We start from the raw sequence: 23,882 nt of genomic DNA, 5'->3' as shown, positions 1-23,882 counted from the left end.
ATGTTTCCAGCATTAGTCATTTTCTCTTGGCCAACTTTCTCAATTCTGTTGATATACAGCACATCACTTTTAGCTGAATTAGTTTCAGTATAATTTGTTGACACAATGATAGTCTGGCATTGCTTTTCTATAGTAAATGTCCTCTATTATGTAGATATTTTTATCCTAAGGCTCAAATTATTAAGACAGGCAATTTTACCGAATACAAAATATGATAATTCTGCAATTAAGACAAACTTAATGCTTACTCTGAAGAAGAAAGAATTATGATGAAACCATTTGAGATACAGCACGACTGTAATGTAGCAAAAATGAAATCTGGACTGATAAGAACATCCAATGGAATTTGCAAGAATCAAAAATCCCCTCCAGTTCCAAGTGTACTGTTCTATTAAAAGGTGATAATTCAAACGTCATGGAAATTTACACATTATGTGCTATTTCAACGCACAAATACTAGTAGGAAGGTATATAGATTAATATATTTTAATTTTTTTTTTTTTTTTTTTTTTTACCAAATAGATAGCACAGATAGTCTTTTCTGGTTTGGATGTTTTTGGCTGGGTTTAGTTCAGGGTTTTTTTTTTTTTTGTTGGTTGTTTTTTTTTAACAAGAAGGGAGATTCAATACCTCTGAAGTTTTGCTAGTCCTAAAATTTCTGGTTGTAATTTCATTTTTTGTCGGTAGAAAGTCTTATGTGGTTTTGGTACTGACTTAAGATCAGCTAAGAACAGCACATCTGGAATGAAACAGCACTTTTTAAAAACAAGGATGATACCAGAATATGGATGTAAAAACCTCAGCTCAGCTTCTTCCTCTCATTTTCTGCCAGGACCTTATTATGCAGTATTAACAATGATATGTGTTAAGTCTCAACTATAAAACAGAAAGAGTAAAACCTTTACATCTTGGTAAAATGCTCTGCAAATTATACTTGAATAGCTCTGCATATTTGCAAAACACTTTTGGTTTTGAAGCCTATTTATTGAACTTATATTTTATTGATTCTTAATGTGCCCAAGTGAATATGCTTTGAAAAGAAGTATGATTGTATTTATGTAACAGCAGCATGCCTCTGGACCCCTGAGGTCCTATGCAAAATATTCAAAAGACTATGCCTTTTTTCTCTCTGTGTACAATTTAACTCCTCAACAGCAGCATTTACTAAAAATGGTGAGTTGAATTTGTCAAATAATTCAACTAAAGCTGGAATGGAGTTATTATTCTGGTTCACGTAAAGCCATCCAAAGACCTGGAGGATTATCAAGGAACTACTTTATGGTAAGTGAAGAAAAATCAGTCCTTATTCTTGCATCTTTCCCAAAGGCTTATTAGACAAATTACATTATTCATACCCATTGTATTTTATGTATATATTTTTCATCTCATTCTTTTTTTTCTAGAATAAATGAAATAGAATTCTATTTCAGTTGTAACATACAATGTGATTTTTAGATGCAACCAGAACTACTTAATCATTCCATCTTCACACTTACATGTAATTACAAAATTGTGCCAAAACTTTAATTTTAAAAGTTTAGTAAAAGTTATTTAAATAAACTTACTGACATAATGGCTAGATTTGTGAAGAGTTCTCTGCCCCTAAACAGCTTTTTTTCTTCCTCTTCATGTGTGATTATCTCTTGGCAGGGGGGTGGTTTCCTACCAACTAGGTTTTGATAAAGCTATTGATTTATGAATTCTAGGACAACATTACTTTTGCATAGATTAGGATTAATTGTGCTGTTTGCACACTAGTAGCATTAACGATAAGTGTTTTTCTGAATACTACAGATTTGCTAAAGCATTTTGTCCTGTACATTCTGTAGTTGAACATATCAAAACTATGGATCCTCTGTATCTTGGGAAAAATTTTATTAATTTTGGGGTTTTTAAAAAAATCTATCGCCATCCTGTGTAATCTCCTGATAACATGGAGAAACATAAAATACATATAGGTGCCATCAGTTGTAAAAAATACATCTACAGTTCTGTGGGTATTTTCTTAAAAAAAAACAACCAACAAAAAAATCTGTGACCCACATTAGAAACTGCATTGTAAAATTATTTTCTGATCTCAAACAAACTGTTGCATGACAGTAAGTTACTTGCAATATCTATTACACTGTTGTAAAATAACTATTACAGAATTTCACTTTTTGTAATCACTTCAGAGTCTTTTATCGAGAAGTACAATTCAGCATAGATTAAAGTTAGATATAGTGATCAAGACAAAAACTTATAGGGTTTCTCATTACAAATATGGATAAAGTAACTGGAGAAATCACTTTCTACGATTGCCATAGGCCCAGTGAGTGCCACTTGCATAATTTCTGCTTTGTAGTTTATTCCAACAACAGCACAACGCGCTACAAAATCCAGCAACGCTTAACCACAGCAACTTTTTGCCCTTTCTAGGTTTTCAGAATACACAGACTTGGGGAAAAAAAAAAATCCAAGTACTGCTCTTCACCTCAGGAAAATGTTGTTATCCATCACTAAATATCTTATGTGTGAATGCTGTAGGAACTCATCAGAATATATGGTGCTGAAAACAAGTTTCTCTAACAGTGTTCACAAAGAAACCTGCTTTAAACAACAATGATTACACCACATTCAGTCCAGGTCAGTCTCATTCACTCCAAAAGCTGCACTTGCTATTCTTTTTTTGTTGCTACATTTGGGCCTATTTATTGGGTGTCTGTTCATTCTGAAAGTGTAATCTTCCACAAAAACAATCAAGTAAGGGACATAAAGCCATATTAAACATTTTCCTGCAATTAAAACAACAACATTAATGAAAACAATAGAGAAAAAAGCACTTCATCTAGCACAAATTTCACTAAGCAATTTCCATTAAAAAATTGAGAATTAATTCCTGAGGCAAATAGGAAAAGCTGACCAATGGCACTGTAAGGTTAATGGGATCAAACTAAACCCATTTGAAATATGCAATTTTCAGGGAGTATAATGAAATAAAGACTTTTGTAAACTGCAGAACTTTGCAGATATATAACACTAGGTAGTCAGCTTTACAAGATTAAAGTGCTGGGATCCTATAGTTTTTATGGTACACAGAGTTTGAGAAAGAAATTACTACTTTGCCATTGTTACTGCAATGATCTCTGAAGTTCCACATTCGGGTAACTCTCCGTGTCCTCCATTTTTTGTAATCCTTTATACTTCCTTCTTCAAGCAGCTCTGATTCCAAATGGACTATTATGGTAGATAGTCAGTGACCAAGTGACATGTTGGTAATATTCTTTTTTAGGTTGCTGTACTAATTAGTCACTATACAAAATGGGTAGTAATGGAAAGGTTTAAAACAAATCAATAAAATACATTAAATCAATTACTGGTAAGAGTATGCAGAACACATAGTATGATTTTACAAAATAAGTATAAACAAAATAAAAATGTACTCTAGAGTTCACTTAGTTACAGTAAAGCAAGAAAATTCATTACTAAACAAGAGTTAAAACTGACATGTTCAGAAGTAGAAACTCGGCATCTCATTGCTTGTACTTTGAAAATCATCTTCCTATTACTACCACATGGATGCGTTTTCCACCAAAACCATATCGTATTCAAAGCTATAATACTAAATTCCTTAAACTCAAATAATAATTGAACAAAACAGAGCTGCACATAGAAGGGCGAGGGCTTGGGACTCTCTCATAGTGAAGTAACTCTGCCGCGAAGATTGAACGAATGCTAAAGAAATACACACCTTTTCTTTCCCATGAAAATGTTCAGAATTTAAAGGTATCTTTCAAGCAATACGAATCGTACAAACACAACGCTCCACAGCTTTTCTCCAAGTGGAATTATGCACAATATCTCTTTCTCTCTATTCAGTGGTCTCTACTGAACTTGCTCTTGGACGCTTAACAGCTTCCCTCCCTCTTAACTGGCAACGTCTCTGGCAACAGTCAGTACAGGAAAAGGTATTTGGGTTTGCAAAGAGACATTCAAATCCTCAAGGAAGTCTTCAATATTCAGACTACTAAATGTAGGCATTTAATAGATTAATTCTAATTTTAGCCAATGCCATGATCCTTTGAAATTAATAGAGTGAAATAAAGACTTGCAGAGGGCAAGGTGAGATCAGAAGTGACTGATTCACACTCACGTCTTTTCACTGACTACAAATGTAATTTAAAGTGACTTTATTTCTAATTTAGACCTGGCTTACAGGATTGGCTTTATTTCATTAAACTGTAAGCCTAACTACATAACGTAACCCATTTTCAATCTAAATGGTCTCTGTAACATGAACCATATCTACATATAGTATTTGTACTGAACTATGGATCTGGTTAACATCATTCTTTTGTTACTTAAAAGATTAATATTTGAAAAATAAGGAAGACAAGCATCAGCTAATGTCACATATCATTGATCTAGTAAATACAAATGACTGCTAATTTTGTCATATCGTTGCTTTGTTCTTTCTAAAGAACACAAAAAAAAATTACAAATAATAATCGAGTTACAACTCGATCCTACTAATATATGATATTACCACCTCAGCTGTCATTTACATGAAATCTGCTGTCAGAGATTTTGTTCTGCATGAAAGAAGGAGTGGAACTTAATGAAGTGCTGTATATTGCACATGAAATCCAAGCACGAAACTGCACATTCAGTGCTCATATTCAAACGTCTTAATTTGATGCATCTACAATTGCAACATATTCCTTGACTATCACAAAAGTAAACTATTCCAAAAGTATCTTAATTCGGAACTAACTGAAGAAAAAGAGTATGCAGGATTATATATTACTATATCCCTTCTTAAGATTTTTTAAAATAGTAAACAAATCTAGACATGTGTAGACACTGATACTTGTGTACAAATTATTTACTTTCCTGAATATTTACATATTAGTTATACTGAAATTTTTACAAATTATTACATTCAATGTTAATCATTCTGGGAATATTGTTCTTTCTATCTCATCTCAGAGAGGCATTAGTATGTTATATGGGTTTTAAACTTACGTACTAGTAATAAAAAATTGACAGACTAATATAGCAAATTAAGAAAAATGATGGAGTCAAAATATGTCTCTAAATTGCTCTGACAAGTGACATAAGATTTCTTAAGACCTTTGCTTTGCAAGGATACTCCCCACCTACTTGCGAGAAAAGGTAGCTGGCAATCACTGGAAAACAATCCTCTGTATCCTTTTACCCATTTCCTCTAGAAACAGCCATGACAGCTTTTACAGCGATGTACCCTTTTCCCTTTTAGAAGTTCTCAACTAATGTGCTGAGGAAGAAGGCGCTTGTTACTACGTTCCAGTACCTTGATTTTCAGATTTGCCGAACTGCTGGGTAACAAATGACTTGGTAACAGTCATATGACTTGAAATTACACTTAAAACAGGGTAGGGTAAAAATGAAAAGAAAGTTTCTAAATCTCTACACTCTTAATAAAGAATACAGAAATAAATATTTACAAAAGATTAAAAAATGAATATATTTATTCTACTTATATCAATATAAAAATCTGAAGACCCTTGTCCTGTTTCTTATCATCAAGGTTTCGCCTTTCTTCTTTTCATGTTGCATTCCCATTAAGTCCTACTGATACAGTATGCTGGTCCTGTAGAGCTAGTCTCCTTCAGCAGTGATTTTGAAAATTTCTTTCTGTTTTGGCAATCCTACTTCAGTAGAAATGATGTTTTTAAAAACAACATTGTCTAGACTAGAAGATGGGTCCGCTAAAATCTAGATAGATCTCCCAAGGTAAGTCATGGCTGTAGTAATTAGGTATTTACCTCTTTCCATATGCAGTTAAATCTACCATCCAAAGACAACTTCTATTTTTGCTAAATTGCTTTGGAGAGAGTAAGGCTTAGTTTTCACTGACTCCTGTGATTAACCCGATAATATTAGGCTAGTTCATAGCTCAGAATATCTTCTGAGTTTCAGCAGCAAATACATATATTCAAGCTACTTGCAGTTCAGTATCATTGTACTAAAACTTGCGATTTTACTGTGTAAAATTGTTCCAAATATTTTGAGGAGTAACTATGACTTCTAGGAGAGGGAGCTAGATGGAAAGAGGGCAACAGAAACAGATGCACAGATTTCAAATTCAGATACAGAATCCAAAACTTATATGTATTACTGAAGGTGAGATAAATATCATTTTTCAAATGTCAGTCATGAGCAATGTATTATTACTATGAATTCTTGCCCTATAAACTCAAGTGAAAAAAAATGTGAATTTAGGTATAAAAATATGCACATTGCAAGCTGAATAGAATATAAATCGAAAGTGGTTTTGTTTTGGTTTTGGTTTTTTTTTAGCAATTTCTGTTCTTAGCTTTGCACACTTAAAGCAAAGCTTTTGAGGAAAAACAGGGCTACAGTCTCATCAGAATAAAAAGGATCACAGAAAGCCACACTGGAGTTTCAGAGATAAGAAAAGGTAGTGTTAGGAGCTTTATTTCCTTTTTCATGCTGCTTAAACCATTTTTAGTGTACTACATAAACTGGTCAAAATCTTCGAGTAACTTTCCAGACAGAGGGCAACTCATCCTCCTGGTACAAGGCAAGCATCACTAGTTTCTCAAAAGAAGGGTGACATACAGACTATTCATTATATTTTAGTTTAATATTAAAATTTTGCTATAATAATTTCTGTGGGATAAAACTTGAATTTCTAAGACCGTATGATAAAATGTCTCTGCGTTAAATTTACATTATACTCACATGTGGAGATTAAGTCAAGATAATCATGATAAGCAAAAAATGCAGAAGCTTTTGACTAAGCTGAGTAGGCATGTTAAAAGAGCAGTTAAATTGAGACCGTAATAGCTGAAGTCGTGACGAATGGACACCTGATATTTTTTCCCTATAAAACTGCATTTAGATACAACTTCTAGCAGTCACCTCATTCTTTATTGATTAAGCTCTTTGCATGCAAAAATGATGTCAGTAATTTTTTTATTATAAGTTGGCTCTTCTGTATGTAAATTATTTAACAGTGCTATCTCCCAGTCATCTACTATCAGTACTCACAGACTAAGGAGTAACCTCTTCAGATTGGTAGCTACGATGTTCAAAGTCTAAAACAGCAGAGCTTCCAGTTTCTTGCAACACACGACAATATATTGAATGTCTTCCAAAAGTGCTCACAGCAGGGAATAAAATGACAGCAGTGTTAGCAGTCAGGCTCTATAAACTCAGAAAGATTTCCATGTTCAGACTCCTTAATTCTTTACAACTTCTGGTACATTCACAGAAAAGACCCTGTTAGTTTCCATAAATGGAAGAGTGAGGGCACAGTATCCAGAATCACAAAACCATCTAATCATAAAGCTTACACAGAAGAGGAGTAAATACTCCTCTGTTCAGAAAAATAATCTATTCAGAAACATTACTTTTTATTTTTTTAAATTGAGAAATATTTATTTTTACTGCAGTAGCAATGGGAACTAAATTTCTAGCACAGTACACACCAAGAAGCTAAATTAAAAACATATTTATTAGCTATGCCTCATATCATATGAAGTGAGAAGTCCTGTACTTTAGTGCAAAAAAAAAGTAACTATTTAAAAATTCCCATCATAAACTAAGAACAACATCACAAAACATTAAGGAAACCCATATTGCTGAGGCTGAGTATAAACAGATGGTATAAAATCTTGCTTCTTATATATGACATGTTTCTATAGCAGATAATCACTGGGGAGAACATTCCTATTAAACTTTTTAAACTAAAGCCTGTTACTCATGCAGACAGCAGTATGAACTGAATTTGTCTTCCAAGCCTCCTGTTATTCAGTCGCTTCTGTAACCATCTACTAATCACATTTTTAGAGTGCAAAGTTACATTATTTAACTTGTGTAGCTGTAGCAAATATAAATTTTGACAGTGGTATAGAATCAGATTTGTTTGTTTTTTTTTTTTTTTAAAACCTCCTCTTTCAAGTTATTTTAGCTCATATACAAGAATCTACTTTAATAAAAATGTTAGTTCATGTGAAAAGTTAAATAAAAAATATACCTGTAATAAATTTAACAGTCCAAATTCTGATAAATGTAAGCTACAGACTCCTTTGTGACTGTACACAGATTCTTTAAATTTGACATCAAGCCTGAAGTAACACAAGCCAGAAACCTTTAGATGCCAAGGGTTCACTCATAAAAATAGAACATTATTCCTCTATTTTATGGAATAACATAAAGCTTCAGGAACTTTGGAACCTAATAGGCAAAAAACAGACCACAGGTAGAAATAACTGCCTTCACACCCCAAAAATGCTGACAAATGTGAGGAAAAAGACTAAAAGGGCAAGCTCGTGTGCTAAATGAGACTTGAAATATCAGTAGTGTATTCTTACCATAAATCTGAAGATATTAATCTGGACCTCCTCTACTCTTATGTGAAATAAGGGGGCAAAGTATTCAAGTGAGCTGAGATTTAGGAAGAGCGGTAGGTAGCAATGAACCTTCTAACCCTGCACTGATCTAATTAAGTGATTATTAAAGAGGGAAGGAAAGGTAAAACAAACCAAAGGTGTTGACAGTGCTCACTCCATCACTAAGCTAAAGATGCACTTCAAAGTCACCCTGTGTCTGACTTTCATTCAAACACAGGCACTGTAAAATGTTTCACTACCCTCTGACACTGGCATCCATCTTAAAATCATAAAAGTCTAGGAAGATGGTTATTGACATTAACATTTGAACTAACATTAGCTTGTAATACTTCACCATAATTAAAGCTCTGAAAAAAATCAAGAGTATTTATCTAAATTTTAATAGGACAGACAATTGTGCACACATTCATTTTGGTCATGAGGTCAATAAGGCTTACACTCCAGTATTTATATAAAATCATGATTAAATAATTATTATTTTAAATATTATATAAATCAGAATAAAGGACAGTCCCTACCTTGAAGATTTGATAGCTGAAGCATAAAACAAGAGACAACATATTCACAGAAAAGTAAAAAGAAGCATCACAAAACCAGTGAATGTGACTACAAGTGCTACTAACAGACTCAAGCCTACCTGTCAAATCTATTCTGGGTATTGCAGAAGAACAGAACTTACATAAGGATTTAGAAGAAAGGAGCTGAGTAAAAGAGAGGAAAGTAAACTGAGCATTAAGTGCCCCATTTAAATAAGATGGTCAGCTTGGGAGATAGCACAGACACTTTCTTGTGAGCTCAAGTGCGTGATGAGGCTGTCATCACGGGCTGATAAACTGGCAGTCAGCATCTTGATACTGAATATGAGATGACATGTAAGATGTCAGTATTAGTTCATTAAAGGCCTTGAAAGAGAAAGGGTCTAAGTTCTCCTTGGTGCTGTAAAGAAAAGAAAGCTAAAGGAGATGCAAAGCAAGAAAAAATGATGGATGGAAAACTGATCTTTACAGCTTCTTTGCAGTCTGGGTGAATATAAATGAAGCAAAAATGCATTTGTCAAAGCCAAAGAAAAGAACATTGCAGTAATAAAGTTGTGGGTTGATGACAGCATGGGTGGAGATGTCTGTTAGACAGAGAGAAAAGCCTGTATCTTAGAATCGTGAAGAAAAAATAATCTGCAAGACAGGTTCCTTACCACAACATATTGACTATATTTTTATAGCTCAGCTATGTCAACAAAATGATAACTAACTTAAACTGAAAATTTGGAATAAATATCTAACAGTTAAACCAGTATCAGTACAATATTACTATTAGCTTATATTTAGTTCAACAGCTGAATCTAGTCTCTGAAGTCCTGTTTCCCGACAAATCTCTGACATCCTGTACAGCATTAAACTCAACAGCTGTATTTTCTATTAATACTTTAATTCTAAATATGCTCAAAATTATGCTTGAATATTTACCACTAAACAACCATTCACATCTCTCAAGAACTTGGGAGAATGTCGGAAGTATGGCTGTAGTTAGGAAAATGAATAACAATAAGTCAAAGTCTAAGACATGCTGATGAACAGAAAGGTCTTCATTACTTGCATCTTTAATGACTTAAGGTAGTAGAAATTAAATGAATTTCACATTTTGCTTTCACACTGCAAGTCATACTTTATCACATTAAAAAAACCACCTTATTTTTATCAATATTAAACTTACTACTTTTTTTCTTTTTTTTAAATTTGACTAGTATGAAACCAGTGAATTAACACAGAACATTTATACCATCAACAGAAATATCATCAGCCAAGAATGATATGTTCAATCCTATAAAACATGGCACCAGTTACAAAAGAAAATCTGAGCCAGGATTAAAAGGTCTTCCATTTACTGTCTGCCTGTTGTATTCTCCATCCCCCTACATGTGAAGTAAAAACTGCTGATCTGAAGTATGAACAGAACTACAGAGCTATCCAAACTAGCTTTCTGTACCTGGAGAAAATGTGCAGCATCCTACATAGGTAAAGCAGATTCTCTCTCTCTCTCTAGAAGGGAGAACCATGAGAGAAAAACAAATGCTAACTGTAACTAAAAAAACATCATTCTTTTCAGCAATATTAACCTTTGTATTACACATGGGCACAAAATAGTTAAAATGTCTATCAGAAAACATTTCACTATAGTTTCGCTATCAAAAAGTGACACTGGGAAATTTAAAAACTGCATGTAAAATTTTTTACCCTCAGTACATAGCATTATATCGCATAGTTCATTGCACTACATAGCAAATTTCAAAATGGGATCAAAGCTTACTAGAAAGGTTACCAGTATCTTTATCGAGCAGGAAGAAATGTTAGCAACTATCAGCTCCTAGGCAAAAAAAAAAAAAAAAAAAAAAAAAAAAAAATTCGACATTTTTCCCCCTCCCCAGCTTCCTAAAATCAAATGTTTTCTCTTGAGACATTGCAGTTTGAAATAGCCGTCCTTTGTTCACCATTGTACTGTATTTTACAGTAGCCAGACAGGAATAATTTATAAGGACATGGACAAGTGGCACGGAATAACCTGTGGAAAGTCAAGAGGCGCCAGTTTTCATACAGCAGAGACACGGGACATATTCTACAAATAACATTGTAAATTGCTCTAGATTTGTATACAAAGCATCCCCTTTCTCCTCACTTGTCTATTGCTAAAACTTATGCTAACATGCAAAGCCATGTAGACCTCCTCTGAAACATGAGATATCTTATCAAATATATGGCAGTAAGAACAAGAACGTGTTCCAACAGATTAAAATGAACACAACTGCCATCAAGACTTGATTAGCATCTTACAGTGAGAAAATTATTCTGTTCCTTCAAATATTAAAAATATAGGACTAGCATGAACAAAGTTTTATATGCTGCTGTTACAAGTTTACATATACTTGATTATTTATATACATATATATAATATATACAATATGTACATTAGTATTACAACACCTAGAGGCCTGAACTGGTTTCTTCCTCTGTTTCCCTCATCAAAATTTATTTCCTTTGATATAATAATACTTAATTCTACAAATGTAAACCAAGTGCCAAGTAGTTTTCAGGTTTTATCACCCTGTAGTGTTACTCCAGCCAGCCTAACTCCTTTCATTGCAAAACTTCTTCCTCTGCCCCACAACAACACAGAAAAAAAAATAAAACACCAAAACAAGAACCACACACACATGCTGTCTGTATTAAGGAACTATTACCATGCACAGTAAAACATTTGGTATACGTCTGTTAATTTATCTGTTACTGATAATATACTTTATCAAATAATATGAAAAAAGTACTGCAAAACCAAGTCCTTTCAAAATCTGCTCAGTGTCTCATCTGGCATATCACCATATCTGATGTTCTGGGGAAATTATTCTTCCTTAAAATTCCTGTGAGGTTTTTAATACTACTGAAAGAGCTCATACAGACAGGTAAAAGAAAACCATGAGTTTTTACAGCTAGTACTAAAGAATCAGACTCTCCAATTGACAATTAGGAGAGACTTGCCTCATCTATGTCGTATGCAGAAAAACAAATACAACTCAAACTATATGCAAGAAAAATGACTGGATGCATGCTTTGATTATTCTTGATGTAGTCTACAGAACACAAAATTTCAGTATAAAATATACTATGACTATGACTTCTTAGTAATGAGAATTCAATGCAGAGTACTCCAACAGCGCACATACTGAACTTCCCAATTTTCCAATGTTGTTTAAATGCCTATTACTTGAGCTACTACTTTGAAGACTAGGCAATGGTCTACAGAAGTGGAAGAATAATGGATTTTTTTCTTGCCTATGAGAGACAAGTATCATTTAGAGAACTGATAACACAGTAGTTAAGTCATTTTAAAAGGTCACGTTACGCAATAAAGAAGGCCAAGCCTTTTAGTGATAACGTACTATAGTGATAAAACTAGCACTAGTCTACACATCCTGAAAATTACTAATTGCGTTTCTGCATGTTAAGCAAGCTAAAGCAGTCTGATAAATGTGCTCCAGTGTGCTCTGAATTTATGTACTTTATAGTCTAGTTTAGGTAGCCTATAAAGAAAGTAAATCATAAAGAAATACTGTAATTATTAAATAAGTAAACAAATCTGAACATAGGCAAGGAGAACAAAACAAATCTTCATAGTACTATACTTTGGTATTAACATTTACTTTAAACATACTTGTAATAGATTCAGTAGAGAGGGGAAAATTGTTATGAATTTTGGTGCAGGAAATAAACAGGAGAAATTTAATAGGAAAGATTAACAGTGAACAATTGTAGTTGAGAGGCATGGCTTCCAACATCAAAGCTGTTTTTGACAAAATATCATAAACTGAGAAAATCTGACAGTGTTAGCAGGTAGTATAAATTAAAGTTGTTATGTTGTGCCTTTAGGCATTTATTTATTGCAAAGACAGGCACCAACAGTTAAAGTGCTCTAAATAAATCGTTTTATGAAGAGAGATAAAATAGATTGAAGCGATACACAAATTTACACAATGGTTCATTTGTACAGGGCAACAGAGTTCAGTCAGCTGGAGAGAAAGTAAGCTGGTAACGGGCCATTTCCCCAGGGCAGGCAATGGTGGGGGCTTTGCAGCATGGTTTGTTTACAGTCAGCCTGTACACAGGACTTTAACACCTTTCAGGCATTGTATGTGCATCACAGGGTAATCCAATATAAAATATTTCTATAAAAGTGAATTGTCACCAGTTCACAAACATAACTGAACTTCTACAGAGGGATGCAAATGGTTCTTTTATTTACCATATTCAAATCCTATTCCAAACAATTCCCTGATACGCTCTTTGCTGTAAAAATGTAAGGTTTTGAAATGTAGCAACTTGAAGTAAATACTCTTATCGTTCTTGTATTTCCTACTGAAAAACAGGCTCCTTATTTTAAAAGACTACTTGCCTAGCATTTTGGAAAAATGAACATCACCTAGTTAGAGTGTGCTGTTATAGCATACAAATGAGAAATTATAAATAAGTAACTCCAATGATAAATTTAAGATTAAAAAAAAGTCCAGTTACCTTCTCAGAAAATCTGTTTGTGAAATACCAAGGCTTTATTTGTAACAGGATCTCCAGAAATCATCTTCTCAAAGTCTGTCTCATTAAAATAGCTTTTTTTTTTCCAGAATGGACAAAGAAAATACATCTCCGACTGCTCAGAGTCCATCACTTCAAGTCTAATAGTTTTGGAGCAACTCTAACAGTCAGACACCGGCAGTCTTGCTGCAACTGCTACTATTTTGTCATAAATTCATCCCCAAGTAAAGCTAGGATGATAAATCTATTAAATAGCACTGTGTGCTTGAAAAATATCCCCTTCACTTACTTGAAAATCTTTTTCTTCCAGGATCTCTTTCCTCCACCTGACAAGGAAGGCAGCACAGACGTACAAGTGGAAGTGAGAAAAACCCTCTGGTTCAGACTAGAAAAAATAAAAATACATCATCCTTTCAACACATAAATAATACTTTTGATCACCAGCTACCCCAAGTGTATTTTTATGGCATTCACTACTAACTACAAATGTCAGCTAAATCTCTCTTCGTATCACAAACATGTTTGCATTTCATCTATGCCAAACCTATTCATAGCTATTATCTGTAATAGGAATTAAGGTGAAATGTGCATCCACTTCTCATATTTAAATCCATGCGTTACAGACGTGTTTCTTCTATTTCTGATGTTATCCATTAGCTTATATCTGGCATAAAATACCATACCGTCTAGCTCAACAATGCGGCATGAACAACTCTACCACTACTAGTAGCTTTTTCATTATTAAATTCTGCTATATAAAATTATTAAGCATTTTTAAAATATACAACTTGGTCTATATTTGACTGAATTAGAAGTTTATACTAAAGGAAAAAATCTACTTGTTGTAACACAAAACACTTACTCAGATTTGTATTCAGAGCTGCAGCTTTCTGTTCTAGTTTAAGTCAGCAGATTAAGTAACTTTATAAAACTCCTCTTAGAAATTAAGATTTTATAAGTATACCTAAGAGTTTAGAAAAAATCCTGATCCTACTTTTAAAAGACTTCACTAAGTTTTCTTGTATTACCAAATGAATCTGAGATTTTATTTTGTATACCACTGAGAACTGAAAAAATAATTATGGTATTTAATTATCGATGTGATGACTGTGAACTAATGCTATGTAAAATCTCATTAAAATAACATTTAAAAACAATAATTAAAATTAAGCTACATAATCTGACATGTACGGATACTTAAATGCTGATGTCTAAATAATTTATAAGATCTAATTGTAGCACTTTAATTGAAAGTATAGCTTTTTTTCATATTCTCTACTGGTCATTTGAAAACTGCAGTTTACTCTTCAGACATAAACACTATTCTGGTCAAGTAAAGTGAACAGAAATAACTTCTTATGTAAAACACAACATGATAAAATATCTATTTTATTGGTATTTAACCTAGAGGAGCACAGTATTTGTAACATTTGTAACAGTGCAACAAAGTAACCTCACTGCTATCACAAGCGAAGAAGGAAAAATCTCCTCCTACTACAACTTTACTTCTTCCCTACCCTTGACTGGCAGAAGTGCACATTGTACAAGGGCTTGGTACAAACATCATGCCAGCATCTACAGAAACTACAGAGCATCCTGTCCACCAAATTGGTAAGAGTCAAGAAAAGAGACAATGACAATTATTTGCAAGGAAGTTTGAAGTTTAAAAACATAGTTGGAATGGAAAACAGGAATTAAGTTAATTTTGGAACCAGAAAAGGAAGATTCTGATTATAAAATCCTGTGATATTTTTCCTGCTCAAGGAAAACACTCTGCTTGAATAACATGACTTGAATAACACTGTAAAATCCCAGGACAGACAAAGCATATGGTAATTTTAACTAGACTTCTCTCTGGAGTTTGTCTTAAACAGAAAAACCAAAGTAAAGTCGATTTACAAGATTAAAGTTAGAGTTTTACAGAATCATGCACTCACTACCATGCTCCAGAAAAATCCATGTCTTTTACTTCAGTGTTGGCCATCCTCTTGGGATGGAAAGTTAACATATACAAAAATATAAAGTGGTACCTCAGGACATACTTGTAAGCAAAGCGCTGCTACGACTTAGATAATATTAAGACAATATTTAAATAATCAAACATAACTCTAAAAAATGCAGGAACCTAATTCTAAAAAACCAACCCTTTTCCTACTCTGTGTAAATAAATTTACAGAACATGCAGGGTTTTTTTAATTCAGTCTTTCATAATCTCTTATAACATTTTTTTTTCTCTAAAATGAGAAAAAAAAAATATTACATTTTTAAAATTTAAGTATAGAAACAGTACTTGTGGTCTATTTTTTCCAGCACTGAAATGCAATCATTTTGTTACTTTTAACATGAATTCTTAAAATGTCCTTTCAAGTAGCCATTAATCATACATGATAAATTTCTACTATTTTGGAATACACAACATAATCTCATAGAAGTGGCAACCCTTCTTCAAATTTGGAAGGCAAACTGGGTAGTAATGCCCAATGAAAACAGACTGTGTTTGAGACCAAGTCAACAGTCTGTATAAGAAAACATCAACACATTTTTCAGAAGCCCACTCTGAAGTATGTGCTGTCACTGGTGGAGACTTTCTGGCATAGTAAGAACCAGTTCAGTTCACCACTAGCTGGTGAACTATGATCTGTGTTAGATCTACTTTAAAGAAGGGGTAAGTGAAGAGCACGGTGCCCGGCTCAGCATTTGCAATCAAATAGGAAAGCAGGGAAGAAGAAAAATGATGGTTATGGGATAGAGGCAGATAAAGCTGGATTGAGATTGCTGAAGAGATAAAGAGAAGTACAGAAATGCTGCTGAGGGTAGATTAAGAAAGAGGAGGATTATTTTTGCAAACGAAGCAGCAGGAAGATCGATTAACCTGTAAGCAGGAAAATTTCATTTAAAATAATAATTATTAATCAAGACATACTATGTATTGAATTATTTGTTAAAATACCTGAAGATAATAAAGGTTTACATTTCTTTAATTATATGACACAAGCAACAAAGAGGGAACTGAAAGGAACTAGGTTTGGTATTAATATATATTAATCCTCCATTCTTCTCCTCAGTCCTCCAACATTATATAAGCTCTTGAAAAGCATAGGGGAGAAGGGGATAGAACTAAAGAAATGTGTATGAAAGTAGCATTTTAACTTTCAAAGTCAATCTGCAGCAGCTGTTGGCAAAATTGTTTATTTTGCTTTCTCTTACATTGACTCACAAAACAATATCACATAGGTAGTTAAATTAGAGCATCAGAGTATTCTTTTTCTGATAATAATCTAAGATTCTGATTTTAAGCCCAAGAATTCATTCTATTATCATACAATAAAGAAAATTCTTCCATAGCCAGAAAGTCAAGATAAATGGCTTAAAAAAAAATTGAAAGCAAAAGACCCCAGAACTGCAATACTGGAAATTTAAAATATTTTTGAGGAATTGCAGAAAAAAAAAAACCACCTGGAAGCATATAAGAATCTGTACTTTTTCTTGAGGTTTTTCTGTTCAACCTTTTTTTTTTTCCCCAATACAATTTTCTTCTGCTCTTTTAAATGAAACCAAATAGGTTTAACTATGCAATTCATTAGTGAAAAAATGCATACCCCCCCTATAGATTTAAAAATTCATCATGCTTCAGAGATAAGTCTAGGCTACAAAGTATTTCCAATGGATAGCTTTAGACAGTTTTGAAAATTGAGTAAAACAGCTAATGCATAATTGCCTTTTCTAACACCTGCTACCTATTATACTTTTCCATTTGTAGCTTTTGAAGTTACAAACAGTTTGAACTCTAAATGTACAGAAATGCAGACTACCAGCTAAAAGCTATTTAAAATCAAATACAAACAATGACCTTGATTTAAATATTTTAGCAAAAGATCTCAAGACAGATGTACAACCTTCCAGAAGACTTATCCTGAACATATTACAGACGACTCAGAGCACATTATCTAAGAACCATCTGTCATTATCAATAAAAATCATTTAGATTGTTAACATCACAAATATCTCATTGCCCTGCAAATGCTGGATCTCCTCTGCCGTTGAAATGAAAGGCATTCTTTATCCTGCACTTCCCAAACTTCTTGAATCAATCACTGAAAGAATGCAAATTTTGTTGTATGACTAGACTGATTATTTTCTAGCCAGTGATTAGTCTAACCTGCCTCCCATACCCTGGGTACTTCATCATTCAGGGAGGGTAATATCTCATGGTGTTACACTTGTTAATAGAGTAAATACAATACATGATTATTTTTGAAGTACTCAGAATGACTAAAGCTATGAAAATGAGCCAAGCTTAGGTATTAAACCACCACACTGCACATGCAAATAATAGCTCAGACAGAAGGATTTCCAAACACTTTATGATTACAGATGAATAAAGCAACTCTAAGCAATTCTAGTTTTAATATATTACAAAGAGGAGATAGTTTAGCTGTAAAGATCTTTAATAATTTCTCCAAAATTATCCAAGCAATCTATGGCTGAAAAAGAGAAAGAAGCTGGCACAGGATCATCATGGAAAGTGCAATGTGTTGGCTGCTCCTCCAAGATTTGCCTTTTCCACTAGCCAGGAGCTCTTACTTACCAGGCACAGACTCAATTCTAAGACTCTGTCACAGACTCTGTCAAATCTAAGACTCTGAGTTCCAGTCTGAGAAGAAACACAGCACAAGCCCACCATGGAGACGTCCACCAGGGTAACTATTCTGTCACCAGCAATCACCAACAGCAGATGATGAAGAGTTTAAATGTGCAAGCATACAGCAGTATCTCCCCAGAATACTCTTCCAACTTCCAATGGCTTTGTGCTGAGATACGTCCTTACACAAGGTGTAGTATACATCCATTTAATAGTTGATGGATTTAGCTTTAGTTATCTCCCCAAAGCTTTTTGCAACTGTAAACTTTTTTGGTAATCACAAAGTCCTGTAGCAAAGAATTCCAAACCGCGCGTGCGTGCTCTATAGCATGTCTGTTTTAAACTCAACACCTGCCAGTTTCATTCAAAGCTGTGCAGTTATCGCATTGAAAGAGATTATGAACAATCACTTCCTATTAACTTTCTTCAGTCCTTTCATCTTTCTTTCTCTGTTGCAGACTATATTTTTTTTGTCTGTTCCACTGTATCTCATATACCAGTTCCACCATCTTTCCTCAACCTTCTTAAGCATCCTTTCCTGTACTTTTCTGATTTTGAAATAAGATCTGAACTGTATACAGCATGTCAGATGCAGAAACAACATAATGCTCACACCTGCATAATGATATTTTGTTCTCCTTTCCTTTCCCAGTAATTCCTAGCCTTTGATTTTGTTCTTTTTCCTTCTTAACTGCTTCTGAGCTCAGGTGTTTCTCTCGCACTTGAGTGTAGAAAGTTAACTTGAAACCCATAGTTATACCGGTAAAGTTAGGATTGTTCCAAACACACACACAGAGTATAACTTTATATTTGTCCACGTGGAATTTTACCTGTTATTTACTGCCTGGTTGTTTACAGCAACATGAAGTCTTGCAACTCCCTGCTGCCAACCTCTCACCTTGACCACTCTGAATAACACAGTGCCGGCAGCGCGCTCCGTCGTCTCAGCCCTGTATCCCTTTTCCAAGCATTGCAGCACAAACAGCTAAAGCCTCACCACAAACTGTAGGAGAATTACATGTGATTTCCTTTAATTTTGAAATCTGCCTGCTTATTCCTACCATCTGTTTCCTATCCTTCAGATAGCTATTATCCATACAAGGGCATTCTCTTTAATTCCACAGCAGTGTTTTTTCTTTCATAACCTCTAGTGAAGAACCATCTTCACTGTTTTCAGCAATCTCAATAGGCTACATCAACCTGCTGCATATGTTCACTGGCTCTTACAGCTTTGCAAGGTGTGATTTCTCACTACAAATATCATGACAACACTTTCTTAAAATGCCACATTTATTCATGGTAAAAGAAAATTATGATTAAGTTTAGAGAACACTGTCACCTAAATCTTACCATTCTAAAAGATACTGGAACAGCTCAAGGATCACTATTATTTTCATTGTATATAGCAGCCTACCAATTCGTATAGGATCATAACTTTTTCCTGCCTGTCAGTTTCACAGTCAGTTATATAATTAAATTCTGATTATTCTGTGGTCTAAAAAATTCTAATTTTAGTCAGGATACATATTAAAGAGTACTTTATAGTTATACATAAAAATATCTATTAACATTTATTGTAATTGAGTTAGCACATTTTGGATTGTCTTCTATCATTATTTTTGTTTCACCATGACTATTCCCAAGGGGAGGACCCTAAAAGCAGTAAGTGACCAACAGCACTTGTCTAAGCTGAAACTAATATAACAATAAACATAGCAACAAAATTAGATAATTTTCACTTTAAAAAAAACCCAAACAAATAAAAAAACCCAACCCAAAAACCAACCTCACTTATAGTTAAGGTCTATAAGTAGCTCTTTCTAATGCAGCCATCCATCAATTAATATGAAAATCTGTGGATTGGAGACCAGCCCTGAGGAGAGGGACTTGGGAGTGACGGTAGATGAGAAGTTTAACATGAGCCGGCAATGCGTCCTTGCAGCCCAGAAGGCCAACCGCATCCTGGGCTGCATCAAGAGGAGCATGGCCAGCAGGTCGAGGGAGGTGATTTTCCCCCTCTACTCTGCTCTCCTGAGACCCCACCTGGAGTACTGTGTCCAGTTCTGGAGCCCCCAACACAAGAAGGACATGGACCAGTTGGAGAGGGCCACAAAGATGATAAGAGGGCTGGAGCACCTTTCCTATGAGGACAGGCTGAGAGAGTTGGGGCTGTTCAGCCTGGAGAAGAGGAGGCTCCAGGGAGACCTTATAGAGGCCTTCCAGTACTTCAAGGGGGTACAGGAAAGACAGGGAGAGGCTCTTCAGTAGGGTCTGTTGCGACAGGACAAGGGGTAACAGTTTCAAAACAGAGGGAGGTAGATTTAAATTAGATATTAGGAAAAAATTTTTTACACTGAGGGTGGTGGAACACTGGAACAGGTTGCCCAGGGAGGTGGTGGATGCCCCATCCCTGGAAGCGTTCAAGGCCAGGTTGGATGAGGCTCTGAGGAACCTGATCTCGTTGGAGATGTCCCTGCTCCTTGAAGGGGGGTTGGACTAGATGACCTTTAAAGGTCTCTTCCAACCCTAGCCATTCTATGATTCTATGATTCTATGACTAGGATGTCAGGTGGATTCTGACTCAATGAGGTACCTTCACATCTGATACTGAAATGTGTTTTTCTTTTGTATTTCTTTATCTTCTCATGGGTGGTGTTTTATTATCTTCACATACAGGAAAATTGCTAGATCTTAGAAAAGGAACAGAGCTTCTCATGCAACTCCCTTATAGTCCTTTCTTGCTCAACTGGGTATTTATAGAAGAATGTGGAGAAAGGCAGTTTTCTTGGAGAATGGCTTTGATACAAATGAAAGGTGATGCTGAGCTCTACACAGGGAGTACAATTACATTTTGCAACACTTATTTCCAACACTACTTTGAAAATAGCCTAGTTGGATATGGAAGAATTATGCATAGTGAAACTATCAGAAAGCTTATTGATTTCTTTTCTGCAATTCCTTGTGTTAATAAGCCTCTTCTCATCTGCAGTGAAGAGTGACCATTAGTTGTTCTTTGTACTTAATGGAGATAATATTATCTCATCTGCTGCTTTGAATTTCTACAAAGCAGAAGGTAAACAACTCCAATTTTACCTACTAGTTATGTCTAGGCAGAACACAGGAAGAACAGGGATGTGGCAACGTGAGCATGAATTCTAGCAGTGATAATTAATCACTGTGATTTTAGCTAACAACAAATAACATAACGGTGAGGGATGAGATATAAAACCCCAATCTAATATACATATTTATGGCTCCCTTAGAAGGAAAAAAAAACCAAAAACCAAACAACTTTCTGCAAGTTTTTTTGCCATGTATTTAAGATCAAAAACCTCTAACTTGTTAGGAGATGAGAACAGCAGAATCAGCAGCAAGAACTCGCGGAACTACTCCAGGCTGGTTTCAGTCATTAACAAATAACAGCCACATAACATTGTAAGTCCTCATCAATAACAGCTGATAATTTGCAGCGTTTAGGTTTTAGAAAATGGCCTGCTCATTACTTACAGCTATATTTTCCTTCATTCACCATAGTTAAGGTATTAAAGAACAACGTATTTAAGTTAAAGCCATTAATATGGTACCTAATTATCTTACCAAGCCGGAGCACAGTGAAACGACTTAAAGCAGAGAATCTCTATGTAGTTAACACTGAGCATCACTATGTCCTTTACTTCCTCTAACAGCATGAAACAAAAGCATACAAGGGATTTTGTTTCTTGCATGAATGTAAAGCTGAAGCATACAATTCCCTACAACCCTTAGTCCTAAGTATTTTCCTCAGGAAAAGGCTTAGGCAGTCAGATGACACAAACTATAAGAGAATATGAGAAGAAGACACTGCCAACAGTCTTTTCAAAAACATACACACCCTTGAAAAGTCTAACCCTCTAGCTAATTCCAAGAAAATTCATTTTGCATCTTTAATTTATTCAGCTTCTCATGAGAGAAGCTATGGAAGTACAGAGTGAGTTGTTATGGAAAGGCTGAGGAGCAGTAAGATGAGGATAAAACAAGAAGTGATAGACCAGTTGCCTCCCCCAGCACAGGTGAAGTTGCAGAAAACATTTTCTAAAAGCTGCAGGCTGTTTCTTTTTTAATAGGTTATATATGGCAAATTTGACTGAAAACCTCTAAACAAAATATTTTCAAAGGCATGCATATTTGGGATACCAACATCTTATATTTGTTTCATCTACATTCAACGTCAGAAAGAACATTTATTGCAAACACTTCTTTTATTTTAAGCTAGGCTTAAATTTGGTCTTCAATTATTCAGACATGATTGTCCAGCTGGAAATAAATTTGTTTTGAAGTTTCCTTCTAATTAAGACTCTACCCATTCTATCTGAAATCACTAATTTAATTTGAACTTAAACATTTAAATTACTTCTCAAGTAGTGACTTGACACTGATTAGTTGGCCAAAACTCTGGTGGAAAAAAGCAAAGCTGTATCACAACAAAACCAGAACTGCTTTTATTCACAGAATTATACTTAAAGATATGATTTATCTTACGAAGCACACATTAGATCCAGAACATTAGTAAAAATATGCTGAAATTTATTTAAGTCTGCAGAACTTTGCTGTAAGGCAAGATATTTTTACAAAAACTTTAACCTGCTTTAAGCAGACTACTGATTTGAAACAGGGACAGGCACTATTGATTTAAAGAGAATATTGCAACTTTCCCACATGTGAGTAGAACTTCAGCAGATCACGTGAATCAAAACCAGATCATGCTTCCTCAGTAACCTGGTTTTAAAAGGCAAATGAGCACAAATAAGCAGTATGACTAACACTTACTAAACTAATTCCCTATTTCACCTTGTGAGTTTCTAAACTATTTACCTCATGTACCATTTTAATTATTTTTGCAGTTCATTCCCAGAGAACCTTGATGCTGGGAAATTAATTAATGGACACAATAGAAGAACTGTCAGCATTGTTTAAATACAATTACAGCACTGGGCTCATTTACATGTAGCCCTTTATTTTAAACAATGGGACTCCTGATTTTTTTTGTACAAAATTCTTAGTTCATTAAAAAGAGCACAATGATATCCTTTTCTGCAGATATTCATCTGTTATCACATTTTGCTGAAATACATAAGCCATGCTCAAGACAATCACTAGAGCTTTTAGTCTCTGGATTTCAGAGATACTGAAATAGTTGTATAATACGCGTATAATTGTTTGATTGATTGGCTTTAGCTTTATCACATTATTAGATTTAATAAAAGTTATTAAATTAATTATTCAAAGCAGACATAAATTGTAGAAACTGTTAGCTTAACACTTCACAACTGAAAAAAAATCACTGTAAATATATATATCATATTTATACTGAAAGACAAAAACATCATCTAAGTAACGGTATTAAAAACTAACAGTTGCTTATTCCAACTTCTCCTCAAATAACAAGAATATGCTTATTGACACACTGCCATCATGTAATTCAAAGACATCCCCTCATTGAGTATGTTTTCAGCCACTTATGTTAATTCCAGATATGAAGTCTTACATGTGTGCCTTTTTGGATAAAAGTTGGTATTTGGATTGCAATGAATACTTAAATGAAATATTACTGGTCATTTGAGTAAAGTGTATTAAGTAATTTAATAAGATATTACTGAATTCTTGTCCAGTGAACAGAAACTCTACAAATCCTCAAATTCCTGCATCCATAAAATGAAAGGATGATTACATCAATTTTGTAAATGTTTTGTGAAGATTTCTTATTAGATTCTGAACATGAAATGACAT

The 23,882-nt window shown here is 34.3% G+C and overlaps 1 protein-coding gene across 1 annotated transcript in view; it reads right to left on the bottom strand.

Moving 5' to 3' along the window:
* Nucleotides 1–23,882, bottom strand: part of TBC1D22A (TBC1 domain family member 22A) — a 188,114-nt gene that overhangs the window by 20,814 nt on the left and 143,418 nt on the right. The window contains exon 12 of the mRNA XM_086746912.1: nucleotides 13,764–13,859. Within this exon, the coding sequence (XP_086603038.1) occupies nucleotides 13,764–13,859 (96 nt within the window). The remainder of the gene's footprint in view (nucleotides 1–13,763; nucleotides 13,860–23,882) is intronic.

The sequence above is a fragment of the Chlamydotis macqueenii genome, chromosome 1 (assembly GCF_036417535.1).
Source record: "Chlamydotis macqueenii isolate bChlMac1 chromosome 1, bChlMac1.mat, whole genome shotgun sequence".
NCBI lineage: Eukaryota > Metazoa > Chordata > Aves > Otidiformes > Otididae > Chlamydotis > Chlamydotis macqueenii.
This window is presented reverse-complemented; position numbering and strand designations above follow the sequence as displayed.